The following is a 22584-nucleotide window of genomic DNA, read 5'->3' as shown; positions in this document are numbered from 1 at the left end:
AGTCTTTTTGATGATGGCCATTCTGACTAGCATGAGGTGGTACCTCATTGTGGTTTTGGTTTGCATTTCCTTAATAATTAGCAATGTCAAGCATGTTTTCCAGTGCCTGTTGGCCATCTGTATCCCTTCTTTGGAGAAATGTGTATTTAGGTCTTCTGCCCACATTTTGATTGGGTTGTTTGTTTTTTCGATATTGAGTTGTATGAGCTGTTTGTTTATTTTGGAAATTAATCCCTTGTTGGTTGCATTGTTTGCAAATATTTTCTCCCATTCCATAGGTTGTCGTTCAGTTTTGTTTATGGTCTCCTTTGCTGTGCAAAAGCTTTAAGTTTAATTAGGTCCTATTTGTTTATGACACTTTTTTAAAAGGTGAGGGTTGGTGTGTATGCGTGTGTGTGCACATGCACATGTCCACCCTATTTGTACTTACTTGCATGCCCCGACCTGAGATCCAGTCCTCTAATCTCAAAGCTGGATTCCTCTGGGACTAAAAAAGCTGTATACCCAGCTACGTTTCCAAAGTGATCCTGACCTTTCTGCTGCCTCTCCTGGTCCTTCCTGATGGCTCCTGCCATCTTGTGCCCTTCAGGAACTCAAGCTGTTAATATCCCAGCAGCTTAAAAGGCTCCCCTCACATGTTTCTTCAGTGAAAGAATTGCTTTGTAATGTGAACGATTTTCCTCTCTCCCCATGTTTCTGCTCTAAAATTTGGCTTGTCTTATTCATGCTTAGCATTAGTATCTGTACACCCCTATCCATCATTCCCTGGACAGATATTTTTGGAGTATCTGCAGTGGATTGGGCACTGCTTTGAGTGGGACCCAGAGGGGAACCTGGCCTCGGTGAGTGGGTGGGGTGTTCATAGGTTCCCTCACTTCCCTTGCATAACAACACTGGAAAGTAGGATGCAGCTCCCCATTTTGCAGGGGAGGAGACAAGTTCGGAGAGGTGTTGTCGCTTGCCCAGGTTTGCACAATAAGTAGATTACAGAGCTGGAATTTGAACCAGGTCTTTGGATGGTAAAGCCTGTCTCTTAACCCATTTGTGCAAGGTTGGAAAAGAAATCAGGAGACGCAGGCCTCCTGTCCTGGCAGGACTTCTGAGGTGTGCTGACTCTGGGCAGGCGCCCTCCCCTCTTGGGTCTCTGCTTCCCTATCTGTAATGTGGAGTGTTTGCTCACTGAGGGGCCTCACAGCTGTCCACCATATCCCCAAGGTAGCGCCCAGCTTGTGTCCTGAGGAAGGGGCAGGATCCAAACTCTGAGACATCACCTAGCAGGTCCTGCTGGGACTGGGGGGCCTGGACCCTTGGGTCTCCTGCTGCTGTTGGCAATGGCCATACACAAGGTGGGGGCTTCAGGGAAGGTGGCCTTTACCCTGCTGTTTGGAGGGGAAAGTTCTGGGTTCCAGCCTGGCTCTGCCAAGGATTTATGCTGTTACCGACTATGGGAAATTACTTAATTTCTCTCTGCCATAGTTTCCACATATGGATTGTCTTGAGATAAAGCTCTTGATTTTTTTAAATGTGTATTTTATTATATGTTTCAAGTGTACGATATTATAATTTGACATCTGTGTACACTACCAAGTGACCACCCCCAAAAGTCTAGTTACCATCAGTCACTATACAGTTAACCCCCTTTACCCCTTTGCTTACCCCTGCAGCCCCCTACCCTTCTGGTAACCACTGACCTGTTCTCTGAATCTGTAGGTTTTTTTGTTTCATGTTTTGTTTTAGATTCCACTTATGAGTGAGATCATACGGTATTTGTCTTTGTCCTTCTGACTTATTTCACTTAGTATATACCCTCAAGGTCTATCCATGTTTCCACAAATGACAGGATTTCCTTCTTTTTTATGGGTGAGTAGTATTTTATTGTATATAGATATACCATATTTTCATTATCCATTCATCCATTGATGGACACCTAGGTTGTCTCCCATATCTTAGCTATTGTAAATAATGCTGCAGTGAACATAGTGGTGCATATATCTTTTCAAATTAGTGTTTCTGTGTTCTTCAGATAAATACCCAGAAGTTCAATAGCTAGATCATATGGTAGTTCTATCCTTAATTTTTTGAGGAATCTCCATACTGTTTTCCATAATGGCTGCACCAATTTACAATATGACCAACAGTGTGTGAAGGTTCCCTTTTTTCCACACCCTCTCCAGTACTTGTTATTTCTTGACTTTTTGGTGATGGCCATTCTATCAGGTGTGAGGTGATATCTCATTGTGGCTTTTATTTGCATTTCCCTAATAATTAGTGATGTTGACCATCTTTTCATGTGTCTGTTGGCCATCTGTATGTCTTCTTTGGAAAAGTGTCTATTCAAGTCCTTTGCCCATTTTTAAATCAGGTTGTTTGTTTTGTTGTTGTTGAGTTTTATGAGTCCTTTATCTATTTTGAATATAACCCTTTGTTGAATATATGATTTGCAAATATCTTCTCCCATTCAGTTAGATGGCCTTTTCGTTTTGTTGATAGTTTTCTTCACTGTGCAGAAGGTTTTCAGTTTGATGAAGTCCCATTTGTTTATTTTTGCTTTTGTTTCCCTTGCCTTTGGAGTCAGATCCACAAAAACATCGCTAAGACTGATATTAAGAAGGTTACCACCTATGTTTCCTTATAGGAATCTTATGGTTTCAGATCTCACATTCAATTCTTTAATCCACTTTGAGTTAAGTTTTTTGTATGTAAGATAGTGGTCTGGTTTCATTCTCTTGAATATGGCTGTCCAGTTTTCCCAACACCATAATGAAGAGACAGTCCTTTCTCCATTGTGTGTTCTTTGCTCCTTTGTTGTAAATTAATTGTCCATATATGTGTGAGTTTATTTCTGGGCTCTCAATTCTGTTGCATTGACCTGTGTATATGTTTTCATGCCAGTACTATGCAGTTTTGATTACTATAGCTTTATAGTATAGTTTGAAATCAGAAAGTGTGATACCTCCAGCTTTGTTCTTCTTTCTCAAGATTGTTTTGACTATTTGGGATCTTTTTTGGTTTCATACACATTTTAGAATTATTTGTTCTAGTTCTGTGAAATATGCCATTGGAATTTTGATAGAGGTTGCATTGAATCTGTAGATTGCTTTGGGTAGTATGGACATTTTAATAATATTATCAATAATTATTCCAACCTATGAACATAGAATATTTTTTCATTTATTTGTGTCTTCTTCAATGTCTGTCATCAGTGTCTTATAGTTTTCATGGGCTTCAGTAGTTGCAGTACGTGGGCTCAGTAGTTGCGGTATGCGGGCTCTAGGGCGCGCAGGCTTCAGTAGTTGTGGCACACGGGCTCAGTAGTTGTGGCTCGTGGGCTCAGTAGTTGTGGCGCACGAGCTTAGTTGCTCCGCGGCATGTGGGATCTTCCCAGACCAGGGATCAAACCCATGTCCCCTAAACTGGCAGGCGGATTCTTAACCATTGCGCCACCAGGGAAGTCCCAGTGAGCATCTTTATGATTATTACTTTAAACTGTTTATCAGATAGTTTGTTTACCTCCATTTTATTAAGATCTTTTTTGGGGGGCTTTATCTTTTTCTTTGGTTTGGAACATGTTCCTTTGTCTTCTCATTTTGCCTGACTATATGTGTTTGTCTATATGTATTAGGCAAAACAGCTACCTCTCCCAATCTTGAAGGAGTGTTCTTGTGTAGGAGATGATTCGTGGGGCCCAGATACACAGTCCCTCTGGCCACCAGTACCAGCCACTCAAGGGAGTGTCCCTCATGTGGCAGGGCTGGAGCTGCTACATGGGGTGGGCAGGGCAGGACACTGTACACTCGCCTGGCCAGGTTGTGGCTTGGCAGTTCCACAGTGTAGGCTGGGCTCGGGGTGCTCAAGCCACTGCTGCATGGGGAGGGCAGGGTGCAGGTTCCTTCAATGTTTGGTAAATTTTGTGTTTAAATAATTTCTTTATCAACTTTGGTGCTGACTCTGCTTTACATGTTTTTGGATGTGATCATTTCAGTTTGTTGTACCAAACTATTGAATCCTCTAGTTTAATTTTTTTTTATTACGAAAAATTGAAAACCTGTCCAAATCTGGAGGGAGCAATGTAATGATTCCACAAGTACCTAACACTCAGCTTTAACACGTATCATCTCATGTCTTCCTATTCTTTGTTTTTGACTTTCTATTTCAAAATAACTTTAGACTTTCAGAAGGTTGCAAAAAATAGTAGTAGTTTCTGTACGCCTTTCACCCAGCCACCTCGTGTTGACATCTTACATAACTGTGGTGCGGTTAGTGAGAGCAAGAAATTATCATGACATACTACTATTAACTAATCTTCAGAACTTATTTGAGTGTGTTGGAAGGTCCCCAAGATGAACTTCAGGTTCAGTGACTTGCCTGAAGTACTCACAGAACTCAGAAAAGCTAATATACTCATGATCATGGTTTATCACTGCGAAAGGATACAGCTTAGAATCAGCAAAGGAAAAGACATAGAAGGTGGAGTCCAGGAGAGACCAGGCGCGACCTTCCAGTTGTCCGTCCTCTCCCAGTGGAGTTGTATGGACAGCATTTAATTCTCCCTGTGTGGCAACACGCACACTGTACCTATAACCAGGGGAGCTCACCCCAGCCTTGGCGTCCAGCGTTATAGGGCGTGAGTCATAGAGCCCTGGGATGCTGGTGTGGCTGACCTTAGTTACTCAGTCTCCAGCCGCTCCAGAAGCCACACTGATACAGCATGACCCGTGACCCCACGTACATCACATTGTTGGTGTAAACTGCCTGGCGTGGCCCAAGGGCCCAGGTGGACAGAGGTACTCTTTTCAGGCAGGGTATTCTAAGAGTTTAGAGGTTAGCTCCCAGGAGCTATCAAGGGCCAGTGCTTTCTTTGGAACGTGCAGGGTTTGAAATCCTGCAGAGTTAGTCATTTACTGCACATTGAGCTTTGCCAGTTTTCCCACTAATATCTTTTTCCTGGTTCAGGATCCATTCCAGGATCCCACACTGCATTTAATTGTCCTGTCTCCTCCAATTGGTACAGTTCCTCAGTCTTTCTGTGTCTTTATGACCTTGATACTTTGAGGAGTACTGGTGAGGTATTTTTTTCAGAATGTCCGTCAATTTAGGTTGGGGTGTGAGAAGGTATGGGCGACACCTCCCCCACAAAAGGGACTGGGAGAAGGGCAGAGTGTCTTGGGGTGGCCAGCCATGAGGGAGGGGTGGATGCCAGACAAGCTTAGGGACTAAGAGAAGTAAATGAGTGGAAATAGAGCTTGGAGGGGTCCGCAGTGACAGATACGACAGACAGAATGAAACTACCAAGGAAAGGGAAAACAATAATTAACTTTTACTGAGTGCTGGCCATGTGCCTGTGCCTAACAAATATTTTATATTTGTTAATTCAGCCCTCTTAACAGTCTGTAAGGCTGGTACTACTGGAACCTTCGTTTAACAGATGAGAAACTCAGAGATGTTAAGTAACTTTTCGAACGTCACCCATCTGGTGAGTGGCAGAGCCAGATCCCCTACCCAACCCCCAAGTCTAAAGTCTGCCTGACTTTGTGGCCTGGGCTCTTAACAGCCATGCTGTGCTACCTGTCACGATATCCTAACAAGGGGAGAGAGAGGTGGGGAGAGGGAACTTTCATCCCTTGAAATGTGCCAGGCCCTGGGCTAGGTGCTCTGTGTCTGTTCTCTCATGTTCCAGGACCTACCAGGCATATAGTAGGTGCTTAATGTGTGTTTCTCTCCTTCCTGCTCCTTCCCTGAGCTTCCTGGGCCAAGAGCAGGCATGTGGACTCCTGTGTCCCATTTGGCCACTGGCTTCTCTCAAAGCCGTGAATGTCCCTGGGGCCCACTCTGCCTTACCAGATTGGCTTGGGCCGGGCCACCTGCTGGCAGAGGAGGAGGAAGGAGGAAAGTGGCTGGCCATTTGGCCTCAGCAGGCTTGCAGAATATTTCCGGCAACAGATGGGAAGGCTTGAATGTGGGTGCTTTGCAAAACTTTCTCCTGAGCCTCCATCAGCAAATGCTGATGCGCCAATATAAACGCGCAGGCCCCAGCCAGGTGGATGTGAGTTCACATCTCGCTTTTGCCACCTGCTGGCTGTGTGCTTTTGGGCAGTAGCTTTGCCTCTTTAAACCTCAGATGCTCCATCTGTAAAATGGAGGTAATGACAGTCCTGGGGGCTGAAACGAGAGAATTCACACAAAGTGTTTAGGCCAGTCCCTGGCACAGACGCTAAATGTTCGGTAAGAGCAGATATCATTACCTATGTCACGGATGTGGAAACCGTCGTTCAGCAAGTTGCCCAGACTTGTGACAAGGAGTGATTGGCAGAGGTGGGGCTTGAATCCAGATCCAGGCACAGAATTAACTCTTTACAGGGCAAGCCTGGGACTGACCTTGCAGGGGGAAATGAACAGTTTAGTTCAGGCACACGAAAGCGTGAGCTAGCTGCCTTGGTCCCATGGGAAGCCCTTCCTTGGAGCGGGGAACCCCAGCTAGCTTAGCTGTTGCCAGGCAGCCCAGGAGAGTTGCCAGGGTCCCTCCCTGGGCAATCCTGCTCATCTCTCTTTACGGGTCCTTTCTGGGAAGTGGATGGGCACACTTAATGAGAGGGCCAGATTTGGAAAACAAGCCCAGCCCCGTGTCCTCTCTGGGCGAGTGCCAGCCGATCATCAACTCAAATAACTGTGATGGGCTGAGATGAGGACAGCAACCGCTGGGATGTAGGGGCTCTGTTCTCATGAGGCCCAGCAAAAGGGGGCACCGTAAAACAAGGCCCTGGTGGGAGCAGGGTGGTTGGGTTTGATGGGTCTTTGGGAGCAATGGAACATCAAATGGTTTAGGCCACTGCTCAGCCGCAGGTACAGTTCTGCAAGGGGGCAGGCTGTGATGGTAGATTTTTTAAATTAATTTTTTTTAATTAATTTATTTTTGGTTGCGTGCGGGCTTTCTCTAGTTGCGGCAAGAGGGGACTACTCTTAGCTGTGGTGCGCGGGCTTCCCATTGCAGGGGCTTCTCTTTGTTGTGGAGCACGGGCTCTAGGCGCACGGGCTTCAGTAGTTGTGGCATGCAGGCTCTGTAGTTGTGGCTTGTGGGCTCTAGAGCATAGGCTCAGTAGTTGTGGCGCATGGGCTTAGTTGCTCTGTGGCGTGTGGGATCTTCCTGGACCAGGGCTCGAACCCGTGTCCCCTGCATTGGAAGGCGGATTCTTAACCACTGTGCCACCAGGGAAGTCCCCATGATGGTAGATCTTAACCCCTTGGTTGGCCCCAGAGACTGGTTGGCTGTGGGGGTGGGAGTGTGATATTGGGGATGGGGCCATGTCTATAGTGTGTAGATATTCCTCACCCCAGGACTCATGTCAGTCTATGATGGCCTGCATCTATGTTTATGGGTGGAAGCCAAATGCCTCAAGTTCAAATGGACAAAAGGAAGGTGAGATAGGTTCCTGAATCTTGTGTCAAAAGGTTAGGATGGCATAGGGACCCCCTAGGAGCCCTTTCTAAGAGCACAGCCTGGCTCTGGTGGAAAAGATGTAGGCTTTGCTGACAGACGGCTCTGTGTGAATCTCATCTCTCCCCAGGAATTGTTTTGTGACTTCTGGCAAGTCCTTTAGTTTACCCGAGCCTTGGTTTCTTCATCTGCAAAATGGGGAGGATGATACCAAATTGTTATGAGTGGTGACATTGCTGGCTTTCCATAAATGCAGTGATCATTACTGATACCCATTCACAACTTTTTTGAACACCTGCTATGTGCAGAGTCCGTCCTGGCTGGGAGTGGTAAAGATCAGCAGAGTCAGAAGGCTTGGAATTTGGATAATCTCAAGTGTGGTGAGGTTGGCCTGCAAAAGCTCCCTTGGAGCACACACTGCAGAACCAGGGAGGGAGTGTCCCTTCTCCTGAGTTCTTCTGTCTCTCTCCCAGGTTTTGTATTTAGTGCTGGTTTGCCTTTGAAGAGGGTGTCTCCACACCCAGACCAGGACTTGTGGTCTGCTGGGTGTGAGAGTGTGGCCCCAGGACTTGTGGTCTGCTGGGTGTGAGAGTGTGGCCTCAGTGAGAACAGGGCTTGCTGCTGTCGGCTCCCATTTAGGGCAGGGTCTGCCATCAGAGCTACTGCTGCAGCCTTGTCCTTCTCCAGGGTCTCCAGGACTGGGTGATGGCCTGACCGCTGCCTTCAGGGATGAGCTAACTCTCTGGATGCCTGGAAGGTGGTGTGGAGGAGCCATGCAGCTCCAATACGAGTTCTGAAGGCACAAGTGCTAGTAGGGCCCAGGAATACTGACAAAAGCCCAAGAGGCCAAAGGAAAGCTTCTGGACCAAATTGACACCTCTGGGCCAGGGTCGACATTGTGGAGGAAGGATTCAAGTGAGTGATGGTGATGAGAGGGGCTGAACCTGGGAAGAGGCTGGATGTATTGCAGAAAGAAGAAGAGGGAGAAGGGGGTTCTCATTCACTCATTCATTCAACAAACATTTAGTAAGCACTTGCTATGTGCCCTATGCCCCAAGTGGCCAAATGCCTTTTCTCAAAACCTGAGTGGGATGGGGCTGGGATTCTTTTCCCTGGGGCCTAGATGCCAGCATGGCACAGGCTAGGCCACTTGCTGGCAGGGAAGGAGGAAGGAGGAAGGCCATTTAGGATTCAGCCGTAAACAAGACAGACAAAAATCTCTGCCCTCATGGAGCTGACATTATCGTTAGGAGAGACACACAAGATAAATAAGTAAAATATATGTTAGACGGTGATAAGTGGTAAGGAGGAAAAATAAGGCAGGGAAAGAAGGGATAGGAAGAGTGTAGGTGATGCTGAGATTTTAGGAGGGGCGACCAAGGGGACCTGGTTTAGAAAGAGCATGAAAAAGACCTGAAGAAAGCGAGGGAGTGAACTGTGCGGCTCTGTGAGGGAAGAACACTTCCGGCCAGGAAATAGCAGGTGAAAAGGCTGGGGGGCGGGGGGCACATGCCTGGTGGGTGTGAGGCTGGGCTGGCTGGAGCTGCGTGAGGAAGAGGAGAGCAGTGGGAAGTAGGGCCGAGGTTAAGAGAGCTGGACATACAGGACCTTCTCGGTCACAGGAACGACTCTATTGGGAGCCAGACGAGTGACAGATCTGCCTTAGATGTTAACAGGATTTTTAACATCTTAACATTTTGACTGCTCTGTTGAGAATAGGCTGTAGGGGGCAGGGGCAGAAGCAGGGAGAACAGTAGGAGGAGGCCACTGCAATAATCCCGATGTTTTATTTCCCACTGTGCCCCCAGCACGTGGCATGTTTCCTGGCACAGAGCAGACACTCAACAAATGCTTACTGAATGACGTGTGAATTAGCGATGCCCAAATACCGGTTCCGTGTAGGCTATATGGAAAAAGTGTAGACAAACAGATCCCAGGCACTGTTGCTGGGGATCCTGATCCAGTAGGTTTCTGACGGCAAAGAGGAATTTGGCTTTTCAGTACAGTCTGCAGGTAATTCTGGGCAGCAGGGTTGGCCTTCCGTGTCAGCTAGGAATGCTTTTGGCTGCAGGGAACAGAGAACAACCAGCAATGGCTTAAACAAGAGGGTTTTATTTTTATTTACAAGAATTCTGGAGGAGGATGGCTGCTGGCATTGGCTTGGTCAAGGGATGACAGGTCAATGTTTCTAAAATTCTCTTGGCCATTTTCTCATTGTAGCAAGATGGCTGCTGTGGCTCCAGGCATCCCATCATCAAGGTAGGAAGAAGGGAGGAGCAGGGAGTTGTTACCCAGTCTGTCTCTTTTATCAGAAAAACATAAGCTTTCCTAGGAGCCTCTGTAGACTTTGTCTTAAATTTCACTGGCCATACCTGGTCACATGGTCACCCCAAGCTGTAAAGGAGGCTGTAACAGTGAGACTCTGTATTTACAGCCTCTACAATGGGAGATGGCTGGAGAGAAGGAGTTGGGGCTGACCACTGGGGAGTGATCAAGCGTGTCTGCCATGGCTCCATGGACGACATGGTACTTGAGTTTCCTTCTACTTCTGGGGCTTTGTCTCCATGATTTGCCACCTCTGTGGAGCACCTATGGGGCCCACAGAGTGAAATCCCAAGCATTCCCTTGGAGGGGCCTACTTCATCCTAGATACTCAGTCTTGCTTTTCCTGTCTGAACAACACACAGGGCACAGCTTCGTTGGGGAAGGGGTGGTCTTTATTTAGGGACTGTGCATTTTTAGCATTCTCTCACCTGGCAGACATTTAAAACAGTGTTACCATCTTGTCACTAAGACTGTCACATTTGAGAGACTTTTAGAGCCGCCGCCCCCCACAGGAAAAGGATGATGTGTTTAGTCCCTCTCCAGCCACCCAGTTAGGCCTAAGACCAGGATGATCCCTTGCATCCCACCTTTGGTCCAAGTATCAAAGGGCATCCCAGCGGTAGCTCTTTCTGGTAGCTCTGTGCCAGTCTTGGGGTGTGAAAGGAAATGCTTTTCTAGCACTGCCCTGCTACCTTCAATGATGGGTTTACAAAGCCAGAGGCAGGGACTTCAGGGGAAAAAGAAACAGGCCCGGTTTAGTCTCTAAATCTTTAAATATGGGATAGGAGCAAAAGGCTGAAACATTTGGTCTCGCGTTGGGAAGGGCGTTTTGAGGAAGAATGGGTGAATTCACTGAAGCTGGCCCAGGTGATGGAAACCAAATAGGGGTGGGTCCCAGGTGCAGAGGCTGGAAATGGGGACTCAACGGGACCAGTTTGGAAGGGTGGCTGTAGGGTCTTCAAACCGTTTTTTATATTTTCAGAAGCCTATTGGAAACCACTTTATAATTTGCTCTTCATAGGCTTCGGGAAAAGGTTTAAAAGAAAAGTTTTGTGGGAGTCTTTGGCTAGAATTGCATCAGTGTGGTAAGAAATGCAGATTGGCGATTACATACATTTCTGGTCACATAACACAATTTGCTAGGCAAGAGCCTTCCCAGGCCTGAGGTCGCTGGGGTGGGTGGAAAATAAGGAGCCCTTGGGGGCTGTGGTGGCAGGTGGGAATCTCCAGGGCAGAGGGCCGTGGGCGCTGTGGGGCAGAGATGGCCTCATTGACCACCCCTGGACGCTCCAGCCTTGCCGGGTACAGTGTGGGCCTCAGCCCAGCAGTCTAGGAGCTTCTTAGCAATGAGAATCTCAGCCCTCACCCCAAATCTACTGACCCAAAAGCCGGTCTTTTAGCAAGATCCCCAGTAATTTATAGGCACTGTGAAGTTTGAGAAGCACTGTTCTAGCCGTCCAGTAGCGGAAGGGCTGCAGCCCTGGCTAGGTGTGGTTACAGGGCCTGGAGAGGGTAGGGCTGTGGAGAGGAGAAGATAAAGGCATGGGGGTGGGGAAAGGCTGGCAGAGTCTGAGAAAGAAGCTGTCGTCGTTAGACAGACCCGTCCTCCCCTCAGGCGGCTTGCAGAGCAGGCATCCCGGGATGCACCGGGCTGCAGAGACCACCCCAGGCAGGGACGTTCTTGGAGACCTGGGAGCTGGGCTGCCCAGAGAAGCAGGGCCCCATGGGGCCTGGGCAGAACGGACGGCTTGTCCAGCCAGAGATGCCCCTGTCCCTTCTCAACTCTGCCAGAAAAATCTTGGCAGAGCTCAGAAGCCCCCTCAGGGAGAGGTGCCTGGTGAAAGTTTTCCCAGCAGTGGCTTCTTCTTGGAGCAGGAGGGATGAGTACTCAGAACGAAAAGGCTGGGAGCTCAGGAGCCCCCGTCTTCGGGGGGTTGGGGGGAGGGCGGCCCTCTGGGACAACGCATTTTACAGAAGCGAGTGTGAACATCACAGATGTGTCAAGACCTGGGGCCAGGGCTGCCGGCTACAGCAGGGCTGCAGGAAGGTGTGGGGACCAGGGGCGGGCTGCAGGGGGCGCTGGAGCTCCAGCAGCTGGCTCTAAAGCGCTCTCTCTTCACGGGTCAGGGTGGTGATTCTCCGCAGGTTTTCCCTGACTTTAATAAATTCCGGGGCATGGTCCTCTTCCTTTTCTGGTGGTTTTTCCAGCTGAAGGAAAGAAAAACAGAGATGTGAAGTGAGTGGGCTAGGGGAATTCCCATTCTCAAAAGCCACTGGGTTTGGACCAAGGGTCCTCTCTGGGGAAACAGAATGGGGATCAGTTTTGCCCCCAGCCTGGTAGCTGGGGGGAACAGAGCATGAGACTGTTTTCTCCCCGTGAAGCCTGGTTCAGATTGCTAACCTCGTTTCTAAAATGGGAACTCCACCGAGCTCACGGGGCAGTTGAGAGAAGGCAATCAGAATCAGCATGCAATACATTGGGCCCATGAGGAAACTGAGGTTCAGAGAGAGGAAGCCACTGGCCCAAAGTCACACAGCAAAGGGAGTGGCAGAGTGAGGACTTAGGCCAGGGGTGGACTCCTGGTGCAGTCCCCATTTTGCTCAACCTCGTGGTCAGCTGTGGCCACATGCAGAGCTCCTCCCTGGGCCAGGACAGTCTTGGAGGAGGCGTGGGCCGGGTCTGGGGGCCCCCACCCACCTGGCTCAGCCTCTGCTGCCGTTTCAGGAGCTCCTGCTCAAAGGGGCACTGCAAGCGCTTGGCCTCCAGTTCCTCCTTCTTCTTCTTGATGAGCTGGTTCCGCCGGCGGTGCTCCAGGACACGTTGCAGCTCCGGCTTGCTGTCCACGCCCAGGCCCCTGGGGTGGCGGGAGGAGGTGTTTGTTAGGAGACCCCCAACTTCTCCCCACCCAGGGCTACACCCTGCACAGACATCAACCTATACCATTACATCGTGCAATCCTCCTGCTAGCCCGGGGAGGTGAAACCATTACTGTCCCGTTATACAGGGAAGGGAAGCGAGGCTCCTAGGATTTAAGACACCGGTCCAAGTCACAGCTATGAAGGGACTGAAGGAGGATTTGCACCTATGCCTGTCTAAGTTCAGAGGCCAGGTTTTATGATATTACTGGTTATTTTCTCAGGATGAGTTTCTAGAGGTAGAGCTGCTGGGTCAGGCGCTTTTAAAAGATTTTGGATACATATTCCCATCTTGTTCCTTAGAAAAGATTATCCACTTTATACTTCCGTCAACAGTATACAAGAGCATCTGTTTCTCCCTATTGTCACTATCCGATCTTTTTGTATTTGAGAATCTGGTAGGCAAAAAATATCTGGTTTTCCTTTGTTTCTTTGATTGCTAGTCACATGGACCAGCCTTGGAGATGTTTGCCAGCTACTTGCATTTCTTCTTTTGCGACCTAACCATACCTATCATTTTTTCCTTATGAATTTATAAGAGGTACATATGTATTTTTATCATTTATATTGCAAATATTTCCCCTGATTTGTCTTTAGGCTTTTGTTTAATTGTGGTGATTTTAAACGGGATGACTCTAAAAGGCAACCTGAGAAAATACTCATAAATACACAGTCAGCGCTTTGTTTCCGCGGATCAGATCGGTGGTTGGCTGACTCCGGGGATACGGAGGGCTGGCTGTACGAGGCCATTTTAAATACATAAGGGACTGGAGCATCTGTGGAGTTGGGGTTCTGTGGGGGGTTCCGGAACCCACCCTCTGTGGATACAGAGAGACTGCTGTGACTAGGAGGAGGGGGTGGGCACAACACGGAGGAGGCAAAGTGAGATCTGAGGAAGGGATGTTGCGCACAACTGAAAACAAGAATGAAAATCACAGCCAGCGCCAATACCAAAAACGGCCAGTAGAGGGAGCTTCAAAGGCACTGCGGCCTTCGTCCTGGTGCTCTGGCCTCGGAGGGGCGGAAAGCTCAGCCTCCCTCTCCCCTTCCCCACAATGTCTCTCAATAATCCAGTCCCAGCCCTGATGCCCCAAGCCTGCCTTGCTCATTGCATGTTCCTGGCCTCCTTGCTCCACTCATACCCCCTCCACGACTGTGACACCCCTGCTCGAGACCCTTCACAGGTCCACATGTCTCTTCTGGCCTACCTTACAATCTTTGCTCCAGCCACTCTGAGCTACTCCTGTCTCCTGTCCGTTCGCACATGCTTATCCATCTGCTGGGAACATACTTGCTTCTACCGGCCAATGTCCCCCTCCTAAGCTGGCTGACTTGTGCCCACCCTTCGGGCCTTGACCTCATGGAGGAAGTGATGGTATCTTGGAACACTGCCTGGCGGCTCCTCTGGGGTCACAGGCCCACTCATGGCCCCATCCAAGCACCCATCCTACCACCTGGTATGCATCTATCTCCTCTGTGAGGGCAGGATCTGGGTCCCATTCCTTCTTGTAGCCCCAAGTCTGGGCACGGTGCCTCGCACATGGTAAATGCACCTGGAGGGCAGCTACAGGTAGGTAGCTGGGTGGGAGAACAGGGCCTTTGGACCTTCCCAGTGTCTGCTGGTGACCATGTGGGGCGCCCTTTGACCTCCTCAGCCTCTAGGAGCCCCAGGATGACTACCAGGCCTGCCTTTCATGAGGGGCACCTCCCCGGCCTCAGCAGGCCTGAGGGGGTGCTTGCCAGACTAGGCAGCCGAACTCCACTCCCACCTCCTGTGATTCATGAGCAGCTCTCGGTGCAGCTCCTGGTGGCTCCGGGAGGCCTTCACGGGGTTCAGCAGCTTCTTGGGCTTGATGAGCTCCGGGTTCCACTCTCTGTATTCTTGCCGGGCCATCAGGCCTCCGATGTCCGCCCGCTCCCTCTGGATCTCCGAGTACATGGAGGCTGTAGAAGTGACAGGGGAGTTGGTCAGAGCTGGGCCCACAGTCTCACCCATTCTGGGCACAGCTGAAGGGCAAGGGTTTTGGTGTTAGATGGATCTCAGCTCACTGTGCGGCCCCGGGCAAGCTACTTGCCTTTCCGAGCCTTGGTTTCCTCATTTGTGAAGTGAAGATAATTGAGCCTGTGCACAGGGTTGTAAGGACTGGAGATGATGGCTGTAAAGTGGGGTATACAAAAGTGCTACTTTTCTTGACCCCTAAAAGTGGGGTCACAAAGTGTATGGGTTGACACATGCAAATGTTTTTGGCCTGACTTTGAAAAAAAACTTTTCCCTCCTATAAAAGGAATTCTGTTTCTCATTGAGCTTGTATCAGAAAAAGAAAAGATATTTAAAAAGAGCAATATGTACTTGTTAGGGATAATTTGGATAAATGCAGTGATCAAAAGAAAATATCTCCCCTTATTGTCCAACTTCCCTATCTGTAGTTCCAAATTTCCTCATGGACATGTCCAGCTTTTCACTTTCTCCAGACCAAAGAGGAGGGTGTGAAATCCCAGGACTGCCATGTCTACTTACAAAGGGGTGAGAGTGGGGATTTTTTTTTTTTTTTTTTTTTTTTTTTTTTGCGGTACGCGGGCCTCTCACTGTCGTGGCCTCTCCCGTTGCGGAGCACAGGCTCCGGACGCGCAGGCTCAGCGGCCCTGGCTCACAGGCCCAGCTGCTCCCCAGCATGTGGGATTTTCCTGGACTGGGGCACGAACCCGTGTCCCCTGCATCGGCAGGTGGACTCTCAACCACTGAGCCACCCGGGAAGCCCGAGGGTGGGGATTTTTAAGAAAAAGTCTCAAGAGGGTGACACAGACTGGCCATTAGCTGCATGTAGTATTTAGAGTGAAAATTTAGGCCTTGGCTCTGCTCCCTTCATGAGTCCCGCTTTTCTGAGGTTGAGCCTCTACTATACGCTAGGCGTCGGCAGTGTCTGGTCTGTTATATAGTAGGCACTCAATAAATATTTGTTGGCAATTTAAAATAAAAGCTTTGAGGTTGTACAGATGAGAAAACTGATGCTCAGGGAGGTTGGTCTTGGGGAACCAGTGCTTTAAGGCATGTGGTTTCCATGATGCAACTGAGGGGCTGTGTTCCCACTGCATACGTCAGGCTCTAGTCCCCCTCTTAAAAACCACCAACCACCATGTTGCCTGTGGACAGACCCTCACTTCTTCCCTCCCACTGGGAAGAGGATGAAAGCCATTTTCTGCTTGATGAACAGGAGTTCTCCAAGTAAACTAGACAGGGATGGTGGTCTGTGCAAGAACCTGGAAGTGGGTAATAGGTCAGTGGGGTTGGAAAACACAGGAGGAGGGGGTTTGATGGGGTGCAGATTGCAAGGTGACATGTTAGGGAATGTGGGCATCAAAGGGGAGATGATGCTTTGCAAATGGTAGCACTCCAGACACATGTTTGGCATTTCTCTTATTACCTACTGCCGGGTGCTGTGAGGAGGATTGAGACCCCATTTGTAAAGATGCTGTGTAAACTGAGAAAAGTGTTAATCTTGCTACATCCAAAATATAATAATTAAGTATCAGAGCCTAGAGACATGGTTGCTAATTTTCTTTCTTGAATTCCCATTCTCAAAACTTCTAAAATGAGAATTCTAATTAATTTTCTTTTTTCAGAAGGCTACTTGTTTTTCAGGTTATATCTTTCTTAATTTTTTGGTCCTTAAAAAATGATTGTGGTAGGGTTTAGTAGTTAGTTAAAAACAAACAGTTGGCTATATCAACTCCCTCCTCCTTTCAAAATGTGGATGTTAGGATATCTTGATTCAGATTGGAGTTTGGGGAGTTTTTCCCCCTTCCACTGCCTTTTCCCATTACCAAGTCTCACCAGTCCTTTATCTGAGTAATTCTTAGCTACACTCTTTTCTTCCTATGTGCTCAGCTCTCACATCTCTCCCAGCCCATTATCACACCACACTAATTGCTTCAGCTCCTTGGCTAGTCGTCCTGCCCTTAATTCCTGTGTGCCCCAAACCTTCCAAAGCTTCATAATTTTTATCAGTCACACCATCTTTAAAACAACTAACTGTATGTTGCCAAAGCAATGAGCTAGGAAACAGAAATAAATTATATAACTTTAGGAAAGGAGAGGGCAGAATTAATATTTGCATAAGATATCACTATATGCACCGAGAATTCCCAAATGGATTAACAGAAAAGCTTTTGGAAGTAATGAGAAAATTCAAGTGTGGCCAGATACAAAACAGGTCCACAAAACCAAGAGCTCCTGCATAACAGGAATGGCCATTGAGAAAGTACACAATCATACAATTATTCATTCATCCTACCATATGTTAGAGCTTCTATAATCTGCCAGGTATGGTGGTAGACAGAGATGAACTAAACAGGCAAGGCTCCCACTCCCACAGAGCTGACATTCTGCTAGGGAGGCAGACAGCAAACATGTACACAAACCAACAAAAATAAATGATTGCAAATCGCGAGGAGCCTGCTCAGGGAATTGGGGGGGTGGCGGGCGGCGCTACGATAGAGACTAACAGGAGGACCCTCCTTCAGCCAGGTGCAGCAAGAGGGCCTCTCTGGGAGGTGACCTTTAAGATGTGACGGTTGAGAAGGAAGAGGGAGCCTGTGTGGGGCAGAGGGAACAGCATGGGTGACTCACGTACCTTGAACAAGCTAAGTCTGTTCAGAAAACAAAAAGGCATAGTGTGTCTGCAGTGGCGTGAGGGAGTGACCCAGAGCATGGAGTGAGGGTGGACGGGTGGTTTCAAGTTGGGGAAAGATCGCCTCTGATTTGATTTTAAGAAGGTCATTCTCACTGCTGTGTGGGGGAAAAACTGTGAGCAGGTTTTGGGAATTTTTGATATGACTTTGGTTTCTTTTACTTCCAATGGGCCGCCTCTGTCTTTCCCATTAAATTCGAGGAAAAACATCTGACTGGCCAGGCTGCGGACCTTCATTTCAAAGGTCATCCGCGAGCCAATGAGTTGGCCGCCCCGGGGCCAGTCCTCAGCCCAGCAGGGACCACACAGGATCGTGCTTACAAGGGGGTCCTGCGTTTTCATTTTGCACTGGGCCCTGCAAATTATGTAGCCAGTCCTGCACCCCAGGTCCAATCAATTTGCAGCTCTGGTTCAAGGATCTGCTCTAGGCATATTTAAAAAAAAAAAAAAAAAAAATCGGTGGTGAGGTGTGGGAGATGATGTTTTGCAGAGACCAGGGTGGTGTGGTCACTGAGGCAGGAATCCTGAAGGATGTGGCTGGTTCTTCAGCTCAGAGCTGCAACTTGGGAAAACTGCTGCTGTTGCCAGTTAGGGTTCTAAACTCCAGCAAAACATGTGTGAGATCCACGGACGTGTGTGTGTGGCCCCCAGGGTTTAGACAGCTGCTGAGCCAACCTTCCTGCCTTTAATTTAATTGAAAGAGGCCTCCATGTAGAAGAGCCTCACATAGGTGTTGGAATAAAAGAGGCTGCTCAACAAAGCACAGGAGCTAGGCCAGGAAAATCGGGCTCTCTTGGGGATCAGCTGGGCCCCCTGAGCAGAGGAGGGGTCCATTCTCAGGGCTGCTCTGGCCAGGTCTCTCAGGCTGCTGGGGTGTCCTCAGAGATCCGAGACTTTTGGGGAGGTGGCCGTGATGGGGCAAAGATGTGAGGTAAGGTGAGCGTAAGGTCATCTCTGAAAAGAAAAAGGTGAACGCCCCAAGGAAGAGCTGGCAGGGAAGAAGACCAGTTGAGGAGAAAGTTGAGTAGCTAATGAATATCCTTCACTGGTTGTCAAAGAAAGAGAATAATGTTGGAGCCATTAGAACCTGGGTTGAATGCTGGCTCAGCCCGTTCCTAGCCATGGGCAAGTGTACCTATCCTCTGCAGCAGGAGTCCAAAAACTATAGTCTTTGGGTCAAATCCAACCCCTTTGGAACAAAGCCATACCCACTCATTACTTATTGTGTGCGGCTGCTTCCTCTAGAACAGCAGCGTTGGGGAGGTGCGACAGCTGCTCTTGATCAGCACGCTTCTTCATGAGGTTGTTACAAAACAAAGGAGGTGATACTTGCATGGTGCTTGGCAAGTTAGTGCCTAGCACTGAGTCGAGCACTGAGTCGAGCACTCAGTAAGTGCCGGCTACTAGAGCTGCCCCATACAGTGAGGCAGGTTGTGCACTGAACAACTCCAGGGCCTCACTCCTATAGATGAAACTATGAGTGGGGCCACCTCGTTAGCCGTTATTAATAAGCACTATTAAAATATCCAACTTCTAGTCTTGGATTGAGCATTCTCCTTAAAAACTGTACTAGTTAAATCAGTGGATTTTAACCCTGGCTGCATACTGACATCATCAGAGGGAGTTTAAAAAATACCAATGTCTGAGTCCTACCCTGGGATTCTGATTTAATTGGCCTGGGAGACAGCTTGGCCTTTGGGATTTTAAAAAACTCCCCAAGGGGGTGGAGATAAGATGGCAGAGTAGAAGGACATGGGCTCACCCCCTCTCATGGAAACACCAAAGTCACAACTAACTGCTGAACAACCGTCAACAAAAGAATGCTGGGTGACTGTACCAGCATCCTGGGTGGCGACCGAGACCCAGATATTTGGAGCTGCCGGATGTCACATCACATCATGGGAGAGGACTTTCCAAGGTGGCAGAGGAGGCCATGGAGTTCATCTCTCCCCACAGACACATCAAGAATACACTTACAGGGCTTCCCTGGTGGCGCAGTAGTTGGGACTCTGCCTGCCGATGCAGGGGACACGGGTTCGTGCCCCGGTCTGGGAGGATCCCACATATGCCATGGAGCAGCTGGGCCCGTGAGCCATGGCCGCTGAGCCTGCGCGTCCGGAGCCTGTGCTCCGCAACGGGAGGGGCCCGTGTACCGCAAAAAAAAGAATACATCTACAAATGGAACAAGTCTCACAGAGCACCTGATGAACACTAGTAGAGGATCCCCAGACACCTAAAAGGATAAGAAAGATCCCCACATAACCGGGTAGGACAAACAAAAGAAGAAGGGAAAAGGAAGAGGAGAGGAAGCAGGATGGGACCTGTGCCCCTGGTGGGGAGCTGAAGGTGCGGAGAGGTTGCTGCATCTGGGGAAGGCCCCTCACCGGCAGGGAGATCAGCTGGGACAGAAGGGGAGCCTCGGGGGCTCGGAGGAGAGCCCAGAAACAAGTCTGTGGCTGTCAGGACAGGGAGAGACCTACACAGATGGTCTGTGCCACAGCCCTGCATGCCCCAGCCTGAGATGGGTGTCCACCGGTGCTCACGGGGGCTGGAACGTGGGGTTTGGAGAGCAGACCTGGGGAGGGGACTGCTGTTGGCCGTGAGAAGACAGCCTGAGCGGATAGGACTGAGGAGCTCCTGCCCTGGGCAGCCTGCTCTCCCTGAGCGCTGCCTCGGCTCCTTCCTGCCCGATGGGCTCGTGTGCTCCGGCACGCTCTGGAGCAGACCCTGGTGGGGGGGACACACACAGAGGCGGCGCTGAAACCACAGCCGAGCGCTGTGTGACTAAGGGGCCAGGGGCCCTGTGACTAAGGAAGAAGAGCTGAAATCGCTCCTCGTGGCTGTGTGAACCATGCAGATACACGTTCACTGACGGCTTCCTAAATTCAGCACCTGCGAAACATCAGAAAGGACAGCAAGGGCTCCTGCAGCTGGGACGGGTCTGACTTTAGCAGCTGTGGGCTCTGTGGGCACGTACACTTGGGGGCTGGGCCAGGCCAGAGTCTGAGCTGCCTCCACAGCTCCCACCGCAGGTCCAGGTGCACGACTACTGCAGTCCTGGGACCTGACCTCAGTGGACCTGCACCAGTGGCCTGGTGAAAACAACGTGTAAGAGTCAACAAGGCCAATTGCTGGCATACCCGCAGTTAAGGTGGGACCGAGAGCAGTGCCAGCAAGTGTACTTTGTGAGCCTGTACAACAGGCGAAAGGGGACACAACAGAGCACGTTCACAGGTGAACAGCTCCAGAGGAGGACTACACAGTGGCTTCTCTACCATTGGGAGTTCTCCAGTCCCATTCACCTCACACTGCAGATCAGAGACACAGCTAAGAAACAGATTTACGGGCCTCTACTCCAACAACTAGGGAGCAGACTCTGCCCCTGACAGGGCAGTGACAACCACAGAGCAAAGGGGAGGCCTCACGCAATAGCCAGGGCAGGCTCTGGTCACCAGAACACCAGTCAAACTCCCTATCAAGGGGATAATGGCACAAGCCTCAGGACCAACCTCACCCACCAGGGGGCAGACACCAGAAGCAAGAGGAACTATGATCCTGCAGCCTGCAGAAAGGAGACCACAAACGCAGTAAGTTAGACAAAATGAGACGATAAATATGTTGCAGATGAAGGTGCAAGATAAAAACCTATAAGAACTAAATGAAGAGGAGACAGGCAATCTACCTGAAAAAGAATTCAGAGTAATGACAGTAAAGATGATCCAAGATCTTGGAAAAAGAATGGAGGCACAGATCAAGAAGATACAAGAAATGTTTAAAAAAGACCTAGAACTAAAGAACAATCAGTGATGACAACACAATAAGTGAAATGAAAAATACACTAGAAGGAAATCAATAGCAGAATAACTGAGGCAGAAGACCAGATAAGTGAGCTGGAAGACACAATGGAGGAAATCACTGCCACAGAACAGAATAAAGAATGAAAAGAAATGAGGAAAGTCTCAGAGGCCTCTGGGACAACATTAAATGCAACAACATTCAAATTATAGGGGTCCAAGAAGAAGAAAAAGAAAGGGCTGGAGGAAATATCTGAAGAGATTATAGTCGAAAACTTCCCTAACATGGGAAAGGAAATACCCAAGTCCAGGAAGCGCATAGAGTTCCACACAGGATAAACCCAAGGAGGAACATGCCGAGACACATAGTAATCAAAGTAACAAAAATTAAATACAAAGAAAAAATATTGGGAAAAGCAACAAATGCCACACAAAGGAATTCCCATAACATTATCAGTTGATACTAATAAACTCTGCAGGCCAGAGGGAGTGGCAAGATGTATTTAAAGTGATGAAAGGGAAGAGCCCACAGCCAAGAAAACTCTACCCAGCAAGGCTCTCATTCAGATTTGACGGAGAAATCAAAAGCTTTACAGACAAGTTAAGAGAATTCAGCACCACCAAACCAGCATTACAACAAATGCTAAAGGAACTTCTCTGGGGGTAGGGGAGAGAGGCCACAACTAAAAAAAGAAAATCACAAATGGGAAAGCTCAATGGTAAAGGCAAAAATACAGTAAAAGCAGGAAATCATCTATATACAAGTATGATATCAAAACCAGTAACTGTGAGAAGAGAGTACAAATGCAGGAAATGGGAATTACATTTGAAATTAAGAGACCAGCAACTTAAAACAACCTTGTGTGTATGTATATGTAGACTGCTTTATCAAAACCTCATGGGAAATGCAAACCAAAAAACTATAATAGATACACACACACACACACACACACAAAAGCAACCCAAACAGAACACTCAAGATGGTCATCAAACCACAAGAGAACAAAAGAAGAAGGGAAGAAAAAAGACCTACAAAAACAAACCCAAAACAATTAAGAAAATGGTAATAAGAACATACATATTGATAATTACCTTAAATGTAAATGGATTAAATGCTCCAACCAAAAGACACAGACTGGCTGAATGGATACAAAAACAAGACCCGTATATATGCTGTCTACAAGAGACCCACTTCAGATCTAGGGACACATACAGACTGAAAATGAGGGGATGGAAAAAGACATTCCATGCAAATGGAAATCAAAAGAAAGCTGGAGTAGCAGTACTCATATCAGACAAAATAGACTTAAAGAGTGTTACAAGAGACAAGGAAGGACACTACATAATGATCAAGGGATCACTCCAAGAAGAAGATATAACAATTGTAAATGTATATGCACCCAATTTAGGAGCACCTCAATATATAAGG

At 48.5% G+C, this 22584-nt stretch overlaps 1 protein-coding gene across 2 annotated transcripts in view; it reads right to left on the bottom strand.

Annotated features, from left to right (window-relative positions):
* Positions 1 to 11673: 11673 nt before the first annotated feature.
* Positions 11674 to 22584, bottom strand: part of FAM107A (family with sequence similarity 107 member A) — a gene marked incomplete at its 5' end in the record, with an annotated part of 77242 nt that continues 66331 nt past the window's right edge. For both annotated transcript variants that reach the window (XM_082847538.1, XM_082847537.1), the window contains 3 exons: positions 11674 to 11965; positions 12456 to 12612; positions 14443 to 14617. In XM_082847538.1, coding sequence (XP_082703664.1) covers positions 11858 to 11965; positions 12456 to 12612; positions 14443 to 14617 — 440 coding nt within the window. In that variant the 3' untranslated portion in view covers positions 11674 to 11857. The remainder of the gene's footprint in view (positions 11966 to 12455; positions 12613 to 14442; positions 14618 to 22584) is intronic.

This window comes from Leucopleurus acutus, assembly GCF_964270905.1.
Source record: "Leucopleurus acutus genome assembly, chromosome: 10".
Taxonomy (NCBI): domain Eukaryota; kingdom Metazoa; phylum Chordata; class Mammalia; order Artiodactyla; family Delphinidae; genus Leucopleurus; species Leucopleurus acutus.
This window is presented reverse-complemented; position numbering and strand designations above follow the sequence as displayed.